Here is a 19332-nt window from a genome sequence, read left to right on the forward strand (position 1 = left end):
ATAAAGTGTATACTACACCATAGCTGGCAGTGACAGATAGGACTGTACAGAGTGACATGTATTACTAGCAGCCATCCTATAGCATACACTACATGTACAGGGTGACAAGTACTACAGGCAGCCATCATATAGAACACACTACATGTACAGGGTGACATGTATTACTAGCAGCCATCCTATAGAATACACTACATGTACAGGGTGACAAGTACTACAGGCAGCCATCATATAGAACACACTACATGTACAGGGTGACATGTATTACTAGCAGCCATCATATAGAACACACTACATGTACAGGGTGACATGTATTACTAGCAGCCATCCTATAGAATACACTACATGTAGAGGGTGACTATATCACTCCTAGCCGTTCTATATGTCACCCTGTATATAAAGTGTATACTACACCATAGCTGGCAGTGCCAGATAGGACTGTACACAGTGAGGTGAAGCATGTAGCAGAGGGCTGTGTGTTGCAGAACATGAAATAACCAGAAGGAGTTAAGATGATGTTCCTTGTGAGGAGGGAGGAGAGACTGAGCAGCGTCTGTCAGGAGGTGGATGAGGTGTTTGAAGGACTTTGGATTCCTCCCTGTCCCTGTGAATGGTGCCATTGCTTCAGGATGAAGAGGGGCAGCCTGTGTCGTCTTATCTCTGGCAGGAGGTAGCACCAGAGGGCTGGCGTTCTCCTTCTTCTTTATAAAAGACCTTGTAACAGTGAGTGTGTCTTGCTCTACCCACAGGGGGAGGGGGATGAAGGTGAACCGGGGACCACCTGGCTGGCAGAGCCCGGCGATGATCAGGACTCTTGTCTTGGGGCTGCTCCTGGTGGGCAGCAGCTCAGCGCTGGACAATGCCTTTCTGCCAACCAAAAATTATGGAAAAGACGAAGCTGCTGCCCAGGAGTTTGCCAGTGACTTCAACAGTACAGCGGAACAAGTGTACTCCATGAGTGTGCAAGCCAGCTGGACCTACAACACCAACCTAACGGAGCACAATGGGGCGCTGCAGGTAAGAGGATGGGGAAGGGGAGAAGGTGCCACAGGTGACAGTAGACCTGTGGAGTTCTGTCAGCCCCTGCTGCTGACCTCCAATGGCTTAGCATCACTGCTTAACCCCCTCAACCCCTCCCTAAAAAGCCCAGTGCCCCTCCTGTCCATGGACTGTCTGCTATCTCAGATAAGCTGCCCTCAGCTGTGGACATGGCCCCTGGGCAAGAGTTTCTGCAGAAAGAAATGCCCCTTATTTGTAGGAATTTTATGTCATTGATTTAATGCACAGACTTTACATGTAATAATATCTTATATTTTCTGACTTATTGCTACAAGTTAGTCCTAGTGCAGTACAGTAAACTGTGAGTGAAAGTCTACATCATACAGGACATTTCAGGACACGGGATATGGGTATATACAGGACCTGACTTCAGAAGTGATCCCCACCCCTCCACAGTTTATCATAGATAAGTATATATGTGCATATAGCCTTATTTCTTCACGTTATATGAAGCATAATAACATTGAAGTAAAAGAGATTTCTTTTACATTGTAAATGTCTTAGCATTGAAATCCTCTAACCCCTTGAAAGCCCCAGTGCCTGACCCCCACCATGTTGGAATAACCACCAATCAGGCTTATCACTTTCCATGCTGTGAATATGTTTCAGAGTATTATGCACACGTCCTCCTAAACCGCAGGGATGAATCCAGGCTGTATGAACCCATGTTCTTGTAGGTCGGAGACTTCCAAAAATAACAAATAGAAAAGGGGAATTGAAAAACTGCCTCTGGTAAAAAGTACATGGAGTATGAAAAGAAATGGTTACAAGCAAACATCATTTGTAAGGCACAGAAGAATAGTTGCGGTTACTAGTTTTCTCCTGTGCCAAGCATTCAGGCTCTGCATAAATAGAAAAAAAATTCTGTTGTATTAAGTGACTTACTGTATGAACAGAGCAGTACCTATTAAGTAAGGGCTTTGGGTATAATAGAACATATGGTATTTTTTAGGTATATTGTGTAGCTTTATTTCCTTAGGAAGCAGTCAGGCGACTGTAAATATCCATACTTTAGTGTCAATGAATTTACATACTTATATACCAATGGAATTTGCAGATGTAAAAAGAATACGTTCAGATGGCCACATTACAGCTATCAGAATGTGGCCTTATGGAGATACATTATAGACTTCAATGGGTGCAAAATTGACTTGGTACGACTCGGCTCTTGGTGGTTACATACTGTCTATGTGCTGGCCAGTGAGCAAAGAGAATAGGCATGTGAAACCCTTCTCGCTCTGTAAAGCTCTAGTGTTTGGCAGTGGGTGTCAAATACAATTCTACGGTTGGATGCTTGAAATGGCTTCACTGTGACATATGTATGTTACATATGTAATAAACATGTAGCTCTAGAAGCAATCTGAACAATTTTTCAGAAATTGCATCTGACTTCCAAATTGGAACCCCTTTTAGCAAAGCCTTCCCTCTTTCCTACTTCAGTAGGAGTAGCATAAATCCAGCCATACAAAATAGATTTTCATTGGTCAAAATGGCTAATTTATCCATTTTGGCTGACTGCCAAAAATCGGATGTGTAAATGCTGCAAAGTTGGTGGCACACTTAAGTCTCCTGAAAATACGTCAGCCATGATTGGGGATCATGCGAGAACCACCCAAAATCTAAAGTATGACCAGCTTTACATAGCAATTTAGAGTACCCATTCAGTTCCCACAGGTCTAACTGTGTATTAGTATAACCTGGAGTATACATTCCTTCATGAAATCTTAGCCAAAGAACAGCTGGCAGTCGGCCATGTAGGTGCTGCAAATGACCAGTTGACCAATGAAAAACTTAAGTCTGATTAAAAACAGATCAGTCATGCTGGAAACTTTCAGCAAACTGTCAGACATCTGGGAAAATCTGCCACGTTTGAGATACAAAAATATATAGTATTTTTATAGTTTTTTTAAACAGCTAAATTGTCCTTTAATATTGATGGTGGTATTGGTCATATGAACAATCCCATCATTAATTGGATGGAATCATTTGCTTCTGTATTTCTAATGGCCTTCATTACTGGAAGTTAATGGGTGACCACTCCATAGGAAACTGTAATGCCCATCTGTATTTGATAGGTTTTTGAGGGGTAAGGCTGGGAGTCCATGTTTAAGTTGTTCTTGAATCTAAAACCAAGAGTGGATCTGAAAGTTGGAGAAAGTATAGATAGATGCTCCTGCTGTTTGTTCAATCCACTCCTGCTTTTTGTTTCAAAAACCACAACAAAAACCTAAATGTGGAAAACAACCATAAAGGGAGTAGGTCAGCAGGAAAATTGTGATCCTTATATTTTCCAAATATGCCTTTGTTATTCAACATTGCAGCTCTGTTGACAAAACTAATGTATTCATATGCTAATTGGGTTGAAGGGTCTTTTGGGCAATTCTTCTCTTCCCCAGGCTTTGCTATGTGATGTAGATTACTTTCCCTGTTGGCAGACTCTCTTTAACATAGTAGTCTGCTTCCCTCTGTGTAGACCTTCCAGTCACTTTTGAGCCCAGTCTGCATGTATTTTTTTTTTCCATGTTGTCCAGTCCATGTACACCTCATGACTGATGATGTAGATGGAAGGGTACTCTCTTTCCCATTCTGATTTAGCAATATGCCATAGGGGCATGAAACCAAAATGCACTGCATAGTAAACAAAGCGATGTTACTAACAAAAGGTCTTCATGCAAAGCTAAATTCCCTGACTTTTACAAGGCAGATACTAGATATATATTGTATACGACAAACAATGTTTGTCAACAATTTCTATATGTGGTGGGGGTAGAAGGGCCTGTACACAAGTAACTGTAAGCTGTACATGGCTGATAGGCATTCCAGAAATGCCAGTAAGACAGAAGTTTACATAGATAAAGAAAGCAATTAAGCATTAAATGCTCATGGTACGTCCAGCTGTACGAGAAATGGGACAAACAGAAAATAAACAGCAGTGAAGGAGACTGAAACCAAGCTGATATTTGTGAGTAGTGAGCGAAGAGCCGTAATCAGCAGAACGCAACGGCGATTAAGCACTAATTGGATGGGAGAATGAGCGCTGCTGTTGGAGAGGAGATAGCACACTGCTGCTCTGACTCTGGGGTAGGATTACAGATGTTTGTATGCATGAGAGGGATTAGTATATGGTCATAAGGATGCTTTAACCCCTTCTAATTGATGGTATGTATACTCTCATCCCAGATGTAGTAATGGTTTCCAGTTCCAGCTGTCTTGGGACTGATGGGAAGGCAGTCTAGTGTCCTACATGCTATTATTGCTGCTCTGCAGTGTGATGGTAGTATGGATTTTTTTTTTGCACTAGTATCAGTAGGTTTTCACTTCTCCAAACTTCAGACCTAGTTCCTCTTTACGTAGGCACCTTGACTTGTATTATCACCAACATCTGGTGAATGATTAAAATAAAATAATTAAAATGTTAGACCAATAGTAAGTTTAGTATATCTAGCTGCATAAGAGGACCTCCGCTCTCTTGCATTCCCATGAAGTACGGTGATAACTGTGGGGTTTTCATCAAATTATGAGCCCATCTGCCATCAACAAGGCAAACTCTTTAAATGAGACCATACACTACAATCGCCTCTTATGACCTTGGCCTCAAAATTTATTCAGTGGAACTGTAGTTCAGTAGATGATTAGTATGCCTAACCAAAATGGAGTCAGATGCATTCCCCCCCCCCATATACACCATGCACCTGCACATACTTTGTAAATTGCTTGGCAGCACTTACTACGGTAAGTGTTTGTTGCATTGTGCATATGCAACTCATCTGTCCAAGGATGGCTTTTACAGCAAATTTTCGATCTACACTGAATTCATTTTGAAGTGTAGGCCCTAAAAGAAGTGATCTTCTGTAGTGTAGTGTTCCCATATAAAGAGGTTGTCTTGTCGCAGGTACATGGGCTCTCAACAATTTGATTAGTGATTAAAGAAGAACCTCGTCTTCATAACTTATATACATACAGTAAGATGTGCAAAATTGTTGAAAAGTGATTTCAAAAATACTTTAATAGATTTAAAGTGAATGAACAAAAGATAAATCTAAATCACAACATCATTTGGTGTGAGCACCCTTTGGAGGAAGTCCTAAAATTGAGGATATGGCACCCACTGAGCCCTGATCTCCACATCACTGTGCCTCTTTAGGATTACAAGAGACAGAAAGATATGAGTAAGACTTTAGCCACAGAAGATCTGTGCTTGGTTCTCCAAGATGTTTGAAGCAACCTTCCTGCTGAGTTACTTCAAAAATTGTGTGCAAGTGTACCAAGAAGAATTGATGCGGTTTTAAAGGCAAGGGGTGGTCACACCAAATATAGTGATTTAGATTTCTTTTGTTCACTCATTATCACTTCTATTTTTGAAGGCCAAAAAAAGACACACAATTTGGCACCTGCTGTGCAACCATCCTTCCACTGGTGTTTCTTGTCACCTGTATACCCATACCAGGAGATCAACAAATGTTTAATAGAGGACAGTGGTGTGGAAGGTGTGGCGGTGTGTGGCTTCATCCTTAATACTCCTGTCTAATATTTAGACAACGCAAACTGAGGTATCTAGTGTGTCATTTCTCAATGTACTAGCTCACACTGGATGATAAATATGTTGCATCCTTAGGCACTTTTGACTTAACTTTACATTAACTATTGAGTGGCTTTGTTTGTGCTGCTCTGCACCATTACCCTGTCTAAACAAAGAGATTTAAGTATCTTTCCATGAGAAATATGCACATTTACCAACAGTGTTTAACCTTTATAACCTATATCTAAAATCACTCTGAAAATCTTTTCATCAGTGATATGTCTTGTTACATTTTAACTTTAACATTTGTTCACATTAACCGTTAAACCACGGTCATGTGAATAGCACCATTGAAGTCTAGGGGCTGTGTGCTGACAATACAATGACTAGCATATGGCTAATGAATCCTGAAAAGAAATGACTATAGTGGCTACAAATCTGTACATCCACTCCTGCTCTAGAAGGATGATTTCTACCTGTCAATATACTGTATGTCAGTTAACTACAGCATGATTTGGGTTTTTATCTAAAATAACTCAAACATGACTTAGAAATTAAAATCCACTTATGTTCCGCAATGTTGCAAGCTAAACTGCTAACCAGCTGTGGTTAGACAAAACTTCATCCATCCACGGTATGAGATCTTATGTCTACCCTTCTATAACCTATGTTCTAGCGTTCTCCATACACTCTGGTGACTGACAAGTGGCCAGTTGCATCTATAACCATTGTTATTTCCATATTTCAGGTGGAGGCCGCTGGTACAGAGCAAGAATTTAATTCGGCTTGGGGACTAAAGGCGAAGGAACTCTTTAATGACACCTATGCTAATTTTACTGACCCTCAGCTAAAAAAAGTAATAGAATCTATCTGGACCTTGGGAATTGCAAACTTGAATGAAGCAGACCGTAATCTGGTAAGAACTCCTCCCCTCCCCCTATACTTTACCACCAACTTATAACTTTATACTGAAATGTTTCTTTCAATGAGGTTTAAGTATGATCTACAAATAATAATCTAACACTCTTTCTATCCTTTATCTTGCCTTTTTTCTGCATTACAACTTGGAGGACTTTTCACAATCCCCTCCAGCTCCTTGCACTTTTTACTAAGTGCTGTTCTTCCACTGATGCGGTAGAATTTTTATTCTCTAGCCCCACTGTTCCTGAGCAATTGGTGTTTAGCACTTAATGTGCTAGTCTGGTCCTATGTCAGGTAAGGGGACAGTCTGCTCCAGCCCAGGACTGCCCTTCTGCCAGGAGCACCTAGTTGGCATATTATGTGCTGAAACTAATACGATAGCTCAGGGATGGTGGGAGATGGAGCAAAAATTTCAACAGTTCCAGAATAAATGGATTGATACCAAGGATGCAGAGAGTTGGATTTGATGGTAGTGGTGGTGAAAGGCCCTCTCTAAATGGGTTTTCTTACAGCAAGGGACAGTTGAATGCAAAGCAGAGTAAGAAGGAAAATTACTGTTTGTATCATGAGTGTCAAGTAGGTGTAACTATTAGAGATGAGCAAACAGCGTTCGATCGAGTACATGTTCAATCGGATATCAGGCTGTTCGAGATGTTTGATTCGAGTCGAACACCAGGTGGCAAACTCGCTAAAAATTCAATTCCCCTCCCACCTTCCCTGGTGCTTTTTTTGCACCAATAACTGCGCAGGGGAGGTGGGACAGGAACTACAACAACGGAGGCATCAAAAAAATAAAATCAGAAAAAGTAATTGGCTGGCTAAATCAGGTGACCTCCAATTTATACGAATAGTGGATTTAATATCCGGTTCATATGAGACTGTGAACTATGTGACTGTGAGACAGGGATAGATGTACTGGCAGGGTTAGCTAGGGATTACCTTTATTTAGGTGGGAATGTCACTCACCCAGCTGATGTAGCAGAGCTGAGTGTGCAGCAGGGTTCACATCTCCAGTGTAGCAGTGCTGGCCGTGCGCTCAGCTCGGCTGCATCTCCGGTGTAGCCGAGCTGAGCGCACAGCCAGCACTGCTACATCTCGGCATAAGAATGTATTGACCAGCGTTGATTGGCTGAATGCCATACAGAGTACAGCATTCGGCCAATCAACGCTGGTTTTGCCAGAGGAGGTGGAGTCTAAGATCGGTCCACAACAGTCTCCATTCTGGTACGATATTAGACTCTGCCTCCTCACAGACGAGCCTCCGCAGAACCAGTGTTGATTGGCCGAATGCTGTACTCTATCGCATTCGGGCCAAATAACGCTGGTCAATGTATTCCTATGGGAAAGTCAGCTCCCGCATATCTCAAGCTGACAGGGATCCTGATGTAATACAGTGACTTGGACATGTTAGATGCCCCAAGACATGATTCCCCCTTCTGTTCCAGTTGCATTCCAGGATGTTGGCTTAATTTCCTGTGGTGTCATAGTGGACTTGGTGGCCCTCCTGAGTCAAATAGTGGTTTCCCCCTAAACAAGTATTTATTCCCCATAGACTATAATGGGGTTTGATGTTCGATTGAACAGTCCAGTATTGAGCGGCTACTCGAATCAAACTTAGAACTTCGAACATTTCACTGTTCGCTCATCTCTAGTAACTATACATTAAGTTGCATCTGCACTTCACCAATATGCTGGTGTAATTTGTAAGCCACAAAACTGAACCCCGAAACAATCACACCTCTCTAAAACAAAATGTGACCAATTGATACAATACTTTCATACAATTTCTAGCAAATTAACTCTAATAGAAGAGCCAACTAACACAATCCTAATAGGCCAATACTGAACGGGGTGACTCGTCCTCCAATTAGTTTCCTATTCTGGCTTTGACATTAACTGATGATAGTGTATGAATGAAATGGGGAGATTAAATTATGGACACCCCCTCCAACATTTAATCTCCTAATTTAAAGGCATTCTATCATTGGCTCTAACTAAACATATATTTGCATAGTCTTTAGAAAGGCTATTCTAGACATGCCTTTTGTTTAGTAATCCTCCCAGCCATTTTTGAATTAGCATGCTTTTATTGATATGCTAATTAACCAGCACGGAGAACTGGAAGTTCACTGAGCACTGTCACAGGGAGGAGGTGAGAGCAGGGAAGGCTGCTGTTGCTGACTCATCAGCCTTCCCTGCTGTCACCTCCCCTTGTGTACACACAGCAGACAGTGCTCAGTGAACTTCTGGTACTAATTAGCATATCAATAAAAGCTGGGCTAATTCAAAAAAATGCCTGGGAGGATTACTAAACAAAAGGTATGTATAGAATAGCCTTTCTAAAGGCTATGCAAATATAAGCTTAGTTAAAAATCACTTGAGCCAATGATAGAATCCCTTTAAATACCTGCCATCTGACTAATTCGCTGGCACCTCTTCCTCCAAAACCCTTCACACACACGTGCACACTTGACTTGGCCTGCTCATGTGTTCTGAATGGTGAAAGGAGTGTGAGCTGCTACCAGATACCTTTTGGACATGGCTTTTCTCCCAGGGGAATGAAATTTCAGGTAAGATAGAATTCAAGATTCTCCAACATTTTCAGTCAGGGAGAGTTTAGGCACCCCCGATGCACGAAATACTTGGCTGGACCCACTGAAACTGGTTGGTTTTGCCACCTGTTCTATGTGCATGAGAGACTAAAGACTGATGTGAGTGCAAATAGGTAGAACATATTAGCACTACTTAAGCAAAAGGAAGTAAAGCAGAAAACCCATTAAAAACATGTATTTGTTGTGGAATATTCTACTGTCCAAGTATAATAATGTTATACACTTCATACTGAGATCTTTATGTAAATAATGGTTGAGGCTACTCCTTGAGTCTTCAGGCATTTCATAACCACCTCCATCCTTCATCCCATCAATACTGTAGTTGTGGGGCTGTAGCATGTTCTGACCTTGAACAGGCATAAGAAGCATGGAAAGAAATGTCAGAAATTGTCAGGCCCTTCAGAGGGGAAATGATTCAAGCGTTTAATGATTGTAATTCCAGCAGCTGCAGCCGACGGACTGTGAATATTACAAAAAGATGTGTGTGTATACTATATATATTCTACAGTATTTGCCCTGTATCAGAGACTATATGGAGAATATACATGCATCTGCATTGTAAATGAGTGTTAAGCTGCAATATCCAATAGTCATATATCTTCAGATTCAACAAGAAACCTAGTAGTGGCCCCCAACTGAAGCAGATATTAGTAGAAACGAGGATTGTCCATTTTGTTTTTAACATGCACAATCTTGTTATACTAAGAGATGAATAAACATAGATGCTCAGCTAAGCGTAAATGTTAACAGAAATTTTGGTGGAGATGTCTCTTGCCAAGTAAGCTTTCATATAGTCAGCCTGATGGCCATATTCACACGTCATTGATATGCATCAGTGACTTTGTGCCAGCCAGGAATGGGTAAAAAAAAACTAGGATCGCTACAGATCTATTATACTTTATATAAAGCCCGTTGTGTTGCATTGCACTTTGATCAGTGCTAGGTCTTATTCACACAACGAAATGGCCATAAGAATGAATGGGTATATTCATGTGTTCACCTTTTTGACAGTCTGAAAAACTGTTTGCTTAAAAAAAACAAAAAAAACATTTTGATGGCCACATGGTACCCTTTGAAGTCAAGGAGACTGGTTTTACATCATAGCGACCATTGTTGATAAAGAATCTGTGAAATTAACAGTCTTCTTAAATGGATGAACTTGAGCTGCCAAAAAAGGACATTGAACCAAAGCAAAATGACCATTGAAAATGGACTAACTTGTCTGTTTTTTTTTTGTTTTGTGTTTTTTCTGTTCAATGTTGAGAAGCTGATAGTCATGTGACTAAGTGCTTAGGACACCTTGTGAGTAAAAAGCGTTTTGTTGATGCAATTTTGTTACCAGAACTGAGTTATTTGAAAAGTGCCAAATGTACCATTTATAGGTTCTCAATTTCTCACCCTTCAGCTTCAAAAAGTGCTTGTGGGGGAAAAACCCCTGAACATGTGTCCTTCACCCAATTTGAATTGGCACCTAAATTTGGGATGTGGCTGCATTTTATATTCTTTCTTTTTTTTCACCCCCCCCCCTCCCTTTTTCTCAATATTCCCATTCATCCCTCCACCTCTCAAGTCATGCTTTGTGGTCCAAGAACCTGAGACGCATACAATGGTTGCAGTGCTGACCTGCTTAGATTATGTCCCTTGTCTCTGGGTGCTTTCACACAAGTATTTTAGGGAAACGTACCATAAAATGCAGGAAAAACACTGTGTAAATAAAAAAAAAAAAATGCAGAGGGCAAATAGTTTTAAAGCATACAAAGCAATACAAGCGTTTTTAAGTTTGTTCTTAAGAAAAAAAGGCATGAAATACAGTGAGTGAATGTAGTTTATAAAGCAAACCTGTCAGGTGATTTCTGCTATCTGACAGCAGTATGTGATGGAGATAAAGCGACTGATCTGTCATTTCTATAGAACTTGAAGTACAAAGCAGAGTACACCCTGACAGTACTCCTAGACCAGGGATAGGGAACCTTTGGCTCTCCAGCTGCTGTGAAACTACAACTCCCAACATGCTCCATTCACTTCCATGGGAGTTCCAAGAAAAGCAAAGCAAGTATGCATTCTGGGAATTGTAGTTTTGCAACAGCTGGAAAGCCGTACATTCCCTACCCCTATCCTAGACAATCGGTAAGTTTACTGCTTACCCCATGTGTCAATGCACTCCTTCCTGGCTATACTCCGTGAAGTCACTTGTAATCCTTTATCACTTGAAATTTCCCCATTGTGGGACTATTAAAGGATTATCTTATCTTATCTTGACTTTTGGACAGGGGCCTAAAATGGGAATTAGATGATAAATCCCCTTAAAGATGATCATAAGGTTATATTGGTCTTCTGTTTGGTATTCACTATCTACTGTGCAAAACGTTGAACGTTTAAATACCATGCAAGTATTTCTTCTTCCATCATTCAGTGATGGATAACTTGTTTTATGACTTTTATCTTTGGCTCCTTTGGGTCAGTAAGTTCACGTTCAGTAGCCTGCACATTGTATACTATCAGAATTGCTTGTCTTGCATAACACATCATGAGGATTGTGTGACAAAGTGCAATTTTCTGAAAGCTGCAATAAGAGAATACAATGTTACTGCAGATAACTAGTACTGGTTGGTAAAAAAAATTGGGAACGCTCAAAGTATCATGATTTTTATAAGACGGAAAAAGTGCGATATCTTAGTTCACAAGGAAATTATATTGCACAAAGCATCAGTGTTACAAGCCAAATGGCTAAAAGAAATGCTGACAATAAATATACATCTAGTAAAAACTGCAGAGTGCCAACTAGTGGTATGCATTGGAGTAAACAAGTAGCACCATGTAGTATCATCTGGATCAAAACCCAGAGCTCCCAGCCATCCTGCATTCAGCTGGACTGTCCCACATTTCGGGTGCTTTCCTGGGTGCAGGGAGTTATGTCCTCCAACTCCTTCACCATCCTGGTCTTGGCTTCATGCTGGCAGCTAGGATGCGGGCAGAGGTGACATCACTGTCACACTTGCTGCTTCTCAAAGCTGCAGAGCCCAGAGTTGGCTATAGGGAAAGAAGCAAGGTGAGTATTTTAATTTTTGTTATGCATTTTTCTGTTGTGGGGCCAACAGAGGTTCTGTAGATCTCCTGGATCTGGTTTGACATGGCAGATCACGCCATCTTCTTCAGGCTTCTCTATATCATGTCCTGCTCCAGAAGTGTTTTTAATAAGCTCAAGACTGTCATGTCTTGTTTGGCATTACTTTTTTTTACCAGCAGGAATTGGCTATATGGTAGCAACTTTAGCGTGGTGGCTGCAGACTGTTATAGCCTTTCAGTTTGTAAACAGATTAGTCACAATTTCATAATTGTCAATAGAAACCATAACCTAAACTGGATTCTCCATTTTGCGTTAACCACTATAAACGTAACTTCCAGATTGATGGTATTTAAATAACCATGGAATTCGGTGCATACATCGGTCATACTATGATACATAAATTCATTCATTCTTGCATAGAGATGTGTGAACTGGTTTGGACAGATGAATTTTTTAAGTTATGGGTACTTCTTGGGTTTACTACTCATGAATCGCAAATCATGCATTTGACTTCATGCACATTCTGAGTGACATCTGAATATATTCTGTATGGTACTTCTATGTGGGCTTCCAATTTGTTCTGCTCCGATGAAAGTTAGCAGTGTAGGACTTGCTGTAGTTTCAATGCAACAAATCCTTGGACGCCCTCTTGGATGGCACAATCAGATCTGTGCATGAAGCCTTATGCTCAAAGGTCTTATTAAACCTCAAAGCATAGTCTGCTTAGGCCTGAGGAGGGTGGGGGTTCAGGAACATAAACTCTTGTCTCTCCTATCCTGAACTGTTTCTGGGTCCTCTTTGTTGGTCTTCAGCCTTTTTCTAGGTGATGTCAAGGGTTGGTATCCACTGAGGCCTGTAATTAGTCCTCCGCAGTCATCTGAGGCAATGTTATACTTGTCTAAGTTTTGTGACATCGATGTGCCTCATGTGACCACTGAGGCCTCAAAGTAAGCCATTGACCCTATTACTTCACCAAAGGGGACATGAAGGGAACCCAGGAGAAGCAAAGCAAGGTGAATATACATTACATTTATGCACAACACCTTGTCTGCTTCTTATTCTACTCTGTGGTCTGAAGAGAATCCAGAGTATAGTAATAACTCTTCCAGTTCAGATACTCATGAACATTCAGTGAAACAAATCGTGTGAAGTTCTCCCATCTTCTTGTGCTTCTTGAGCGTTTTTTTTTTTTTTTTACATCAGTTTTAACTGCAGTCATAAATACTTCAATAAAAGTTAATTCATGGAGGATTACTTTACATTGCATTTTATCAGGATCACTTGCATTGGACATAATTAGGATTGTGACAAAGCACCAAAATAGAATACAGTGTACGGCAGATCACTAGTTTCTTGATAGTTATTTTGTGCACTCCACCTTGTACTCTTGTAGTACTTATAGTTTATCCTTTGGGAAAAAGAAAAATCTTGTTTATGGCCTCTATGCCATAGTCAGTCTGAATATGTCCTCCCTTATGGTTCTTTGATGCAACCTAGTATTGCATCCACACTGAAAAGGAGCAGAGGCTAGTCTGATGGTGCCAATTTCCAGAATGAATTAGTGATTTATATGAATGATCAGCTGAACAACTGTCCTTATGGCCGTTAAGTAGTCTTGCGTCCTGTAATGTAAATGCACGTTGTCCCTTCTGTTTTGAAACACATTAAAATCATATTTAGGAATAAGACCTTTAAAATGCATTTTTTTTTCCTGATTTTTCTTTTTAAATTATCATTGACTAAATTGGCAAAATGTATGCCCTTTTAGGATTTAATTCTCCCTAGGCATTATGTATGTGTTTTAGGGTGTCTTGTATACATGGCTGCAAAACACATCTAGAAAATTAGATGTTATCTGGCATACAAGGCATAAAAAAAATTGCACATATTTGCAACTCTTCTGTTTTTTTTTTTTCTACCCATGCCACTTTGATGCGTGTGTTTTACATGGATATTTCCCAATGCTTTTTAATGTATTTCAAAATTGGAGAAAATGTACTATGTGAACGCAACCCTATGAGAGAAGCTTTTATTTGGTATATTGAGCGCCTGTTGGTCTATTCCTGTAAGGCTGGGTTTACACAGTGTATAGTGTGTGTGTGTGTTAGTTAGTTAGTAATGCATTCTTTTGCCTGTTTTTTTTTTTTTATTGCAATAACGGGTAGAACATTTTGCTATGCAATGTGTACTCATTACTGCAATTTTCTTTTTTTTTTTTTCCCCAAAATTGCAGTTCTTAGGCTACGAGACTCTGCCGTAGATTCTGCAGGTTTCGGTATAGAAATGGTGGGAAACCCAGTGGACCTGGCTGTTTCAGACTGTAATAACGTAGACCCCAATGCAAGTTTGAACCTAGCCTTAGTGATAATAAAAAGCACTGTGTAAACCCAGCTTCAGAGTGCTATTATACAAGGTTGTTAGCATAGAGATGAGATCCCCAAGCTAAAAGAGTATTTCAATAAAAACACACTTCTAATTTATATATTTGTTTGCTGACCTGGGTCATCTTTGTGTGCACTGTATGTTTTCATTCACAAATGATAGCTGACCAGGGGTATAAGTAGTATGGCATTTAAAAAAAAAAAAAAAAAAAAAAAAAAAGCCACTTCTGTAGATTTGGAGAAAAACTACTATGTCTTGTGCAAATGAAGCAATTGGTGCACTGGGGTTGGGGGCCTTCAGCTTCCTGGAATACTGCTCTTGCCACTCAGACCCCTACCATCTCCTGCCTGTGCCACCCCATGCAATGAGTTGATTCTCCCACAGCCATGACATCACACTTTTGAGCAGTGAGCACTATTTGAGCAGTGTTCCCATGCCTAAATGCCCACCCCTCAGTACGCCGTCTGCTTTATTTGCATAAGACTTCAATATTTTTTTCTCAGTCTATAAAAGTGACCTACATAACACTGGTATGTTGTTTATCACTATAATGTGCTCATGTTTTATAATGTGTGCTAATGTGGTAAAAATCTCTGTGGATACATAAGACTTCATATGGTTAACCTTGAATTTGCCATTTTTAATGTTCTGCCTTTTGCTAGTGCATAGTAAATTAATGATGCTTTATTATTCACAGACCAACAACATTCTTAGCCAGATGAAAGATATCTACTCCACAGCAAAAGTGTGTCCCCCTGGACAAAACACAAACTGCTGGCCCCTAGAACCAGGTAAGAGACCATTTGTATAACAACCACATCACACCCTATATAGTGCTTCTCTAGTGTCTAGTTGGGGACATGGCTATAGGGAGTGCAGAAGTAGAAGTTGTGACTGGGCCATGCAGGTTAATGGGCCTAAAGGCATCCCTACTGCATAAGTATTATAGCACAGGGTAAATGGGAGCCTTATTACAGATTTAGCTTCGAAGTCCAAGAAATAATAATAATAATAATAATAATAAATTAATAATTTTATATAGCACAATTAATTCCATGGTGCTTTACATTTGAGGGTTACATACAGTACACAAAATATACAGGTAGATATAATACTAACAGTGACCGACTGGCACAGTGGGGTAGAGGGCCCTGCCCGTGAGGGCTTACAATCTGAGGTAAGGGGGGTAGAGACAGAAGGAGAGGGGGAGACTGTACAGATGGTGGTGAGGTGATAGTGTTATTGGGGGTTGTAGGCCTTCCTGAATAGGTGAGTCTTCAGGGCCTTCTTGAATCCTGTGATTGTGGGGGTCAATCTTATGTGTCTTTGTAAGGAGTTCCAGAGTATGGGGGATGCACGGGAGAAATCTTGGAGACGGTTGTGTGAGGAGTGGATGAGAGCAAAGCGGAGTAGGAGGTCATTGGAGGATCTGAGGATACGTGTGGGCAGGTAGCGGGAGATTAGTTCAGAGATATATGGAGGGGACAGGTTGTGTTACACTTCTGTCTAGTATTCCTATTCTGACAAAGCAGTTATCTTAAACTGTATAAACTGGATGTATACTGATATGGTATTGGTTTCAACCATATACAGTATTTGTATGCCACGTACCTTTAAACTTAACCCTACAGTTGTCTTTCCATTAGCTGGATATAAAACCTATGAATAATTGTCCTATATGGAATCTTAATTGATTTTTACACACTAGGGATCGCCATCATGTGGCTCTTCAGCCGTGGTGAAACCACAACCTCCAGCATGTCCTGATAGTTTAATGTAGTGGTCATTTTCGATTTAATTATGTAGCCAGAAATTGGGTCTCAGACATGTTTTAGATAGCTCTGGAATCTGAGAAAATCTCTTAACGATTGCTGTATAACTTTTCCATGTGTTCTCATTTTTAGACATCCATTTGTTATCTTTGACATCCATCAATGCAGAGCTCTTAAAGGGGTTGCCCCAACATTACAAAAAAATTGAGCTTGGTATTTTAATAAATTTTGCCAGTAACGATTAAATCTTCTAAACCAAATTGTGTGGTTTGTCAGATACATTTCAAGACAGAAATAGTAGGAGCCACTACCTTAGAAAATGTCCTTAGGTGCAAGACTAGTTTGGGTTTTTGCCCAAGACTGGACTTTGCATCTGCTTTGCGTATCTAGTTTCAAAGGTATTTATTGAATTACAGCAGCAATAAAACAGTAGTGAAAAACAGTAGCAAATGAAATAGTTTCAAATGAAAACGGCATACAGAACATAGTACATAAACATGGTAACTAATCTAATCTGCAGGCACACTTATTTTCGCTGAATAAGAGGGAGTTCACACGGAGGAAAGTGGAGCGCAATCTGGCACGTATACATGTGCCGGCAGATGACGTGCTCAAAATGCTCCCATTCATTTCAATGGGAGTTAGGAGCGTATATGCCGCGTTATTTTGCGGCCATGAGTTTGCGGCTGCAAAATAACGCACCGTATACGATCCTAACTCCCATTGAAATGAATGGGAGCATTTTCAGCGCGTCACCTGCCGGCACGTGTATACGTGCCAGATTGCGCTCCACTTTCCTCCGTGTGAACTTACCCTAAAGGGTGAAAAGGAATAAGCTGTGCTATATTGCATGGAACAAGGAGGGGGGAACATGGGGATAGGTAATCAATAAAAACAAACTGGAAAACCTCTTTTAAAGATTGAAACTTGAGTCTTTTTTTTTTTTGTTTTTACCTAAAACTTTTTATTTTTTTGTTTCAGATCTTACTGACATCTTGGCCACTTCAAGAAGCTATAAGAAGCTGCTGTATGCTTGGGAGGGATGGCACAATGCAGCCGGAGTGCCCTTGCGGGAGAAATACAGTCAGTTTGTACAACTCAGCAACAAAGCGTTTAGGTTGGATGGTAAGTAAGGAAGACAGTAGGGAGCCAAATCTTTAGCTTTGTAGAAGCTAAGACTTTATGGTGTTCTTACAAAAGCAGGAATACACTGGGGAGATTTCTTAATACATTATAGTACATCTTTAGATGCTGTTGTCTGACTTTATGCTAAATCTTGGTTGCCTTTAGTTTCATCTTTTGCACCAGAACGAAGGTATGCCCCATTGACTTCCGCTAGACCAATATAGGAGAAGGCAATGCGACTTAGCTAGGAGCTGATCTCAATCCATGTCAGAGTGAACTGAAGAGAGATTGCCAAACTGGTATTGGGAGAAAAAAATGATTGTCCATGTTTCAATCTGAAGTGCTCATTTCCATAGATATATTTCAGGCCTATGATTTTTTTTTTTTTTTTTTTCTCCTCCCAAAATGGGGAGATATCCCATGAGGAAAGAAGTAGGAACACTAGAGCTGATCAGTGACTGCTGATACAATGGGAACTTTGCTGTCCAAATGTTAACATGTTAATGCTGACAACACATAAACTTCAGAGAAACGGTGTAGCGGGATTGATTGACAGTCTAATGTGTATGGGAGCATCTCATAGGATTTCACCATACTCAGCCCTTTTCTCTGAAGGAAGATATTCCACTGTTTGGCGTGTATGTTAAAAGAGAATGAGGGAGTCGGGACAGATGGGTGAGATTTGCTGACAAATATCCTATTTATGGCTGGTTTTCAGCACTGAACATAGACTTTCTGGAGAGAATAGTAAACCAGAATGTCTGCTTTAAGGAGTCTTGCATACAATACTGAAAAAATCTAATGAAGCTTCCACAATTCCAGATATTGGGATCACTACAACTTTAAACACTTTGTCTACATCACCATATTCTATGAAAGAACATGAAACTTGAGTAACCTCAAAGCTACTATGTATCTATAGCACTAGCGAATGATCTAGAATAACCCAGCCATTGGAGGCAGTGACGTGTATATTTTAGGGCACTTTGATAACATTTTACTTTTTGTTTTTTCAGCATTTGTTGCTATACTTTATCTTTGCTTGATTGCCATAATGCCATAATTCTTATCTAATGCTATCTTCACTTACATTAATTGCAGTTATATTCAGAAATCATCGACTAGTATCTTGTGTGGGACTTTAACCCCTCTGTACTTTGTTGCATTCCACATGAATTTGCCCCTTGTACACTCCTGTAGAATACAGCAGTTTTCTTCTAGAAGTTCAGCCTGTAGTAACACTAAGGAGGTTGTCCAGGCAAATATTGTATATTTTAAATAGGCCGGTGTCTCTAGTGTGGTCCAATCCTGCCCATCCACCGTTTTCCGGCCCCGTGGTCACTACTTGATACCACTGGAGCTGTTGGTTGGCCTCAGCAGTCTTTGATATTATGGAAGCATGTCTATGAACAGTGTAATATAAAAGGATGGTGGTCTCATATATGAGCTCGGGGTGTAAGTAATTCCATGTCACTGCAGCTTTTGTACTTCAGATTTATCTTTTTGCCAACTGCTGCCCTCCAGTGGAAATGAGTATGTACAACAATCAGCATTAAAGAGGACCTTTCACCATATCTGGGCACAGGCAGTGTTATATACGGCCAGAAAGCTGACAGTGCGCTGAATTCAGCGCACTGTCGGCTTTCCCGATCCGTGCCCGGTGTAAAGCGCTATCGGTCCCGGTACCGTAGCGCTTTACAGTCAGAAGGGCGTTTCTGACCATTAGCCAGGAACGTCCTTCTGCCTCGCGGCGCCAATCGCGCTGTACTGTGGAGCCGGGAGGAACTCCCCCTCCCTCTCCTGATAATACTTGTCTACGGACAAGCTGTGTGAGCAGAGGGAGGGGGCGTTCCTCCCCGCTCCACGGCACAGCGCGAT

General features: G+C 40.7%; 1 protein-coding gene across 1 annotated transcript in view; it reads left to right on the top strand.

Moving 5' to 3' along the window:
- Positions 1 to 626: 626 nt before the first annotated feature.
- The window catches only part of ACE (angiotensin I converting enzyme), a 41953-nt gene continuing 23247 nt past the window's right edge, over positions 627 to 19332 (top strand). The window contains exons 1-4 of the mRNA XM_075277134.1: positions 627 to 1014; positions 6324 to 6491; positions 15255 to 15348; positions 17311 to 17454. Of these exons, the coding sequence (XP_075133235.1) occupies positions 757 to 1014; positions 6324 to 6491; positions 15255 to 15348; positions 17311 to 17454 (664 nt within the window). The 5' untranslated portion in view covers positions 627 to 756. The remainder of the gene's footprint in view (positions 1015 to 6323; positions 6492 to 15254; positions 15349 to 17310; positions 17455 to 19332) is intronic.

The sequence above is a fragment of the Leptodactylus fuscus genome, chromosome 6, assembly GCF_031893055.1.
Source record: "Leptodactylus fuscus isolate aLepFus1 chromosome 6, aLepFus1.hap2, whole genome shotgun sequence".
Taxonomy (NCBI): Eukaryota; Metazoa; Chordata; class Amphibia; order Anura; family Leptodactylidae; genus Leptodactylus; species Leptodactylus fuscus.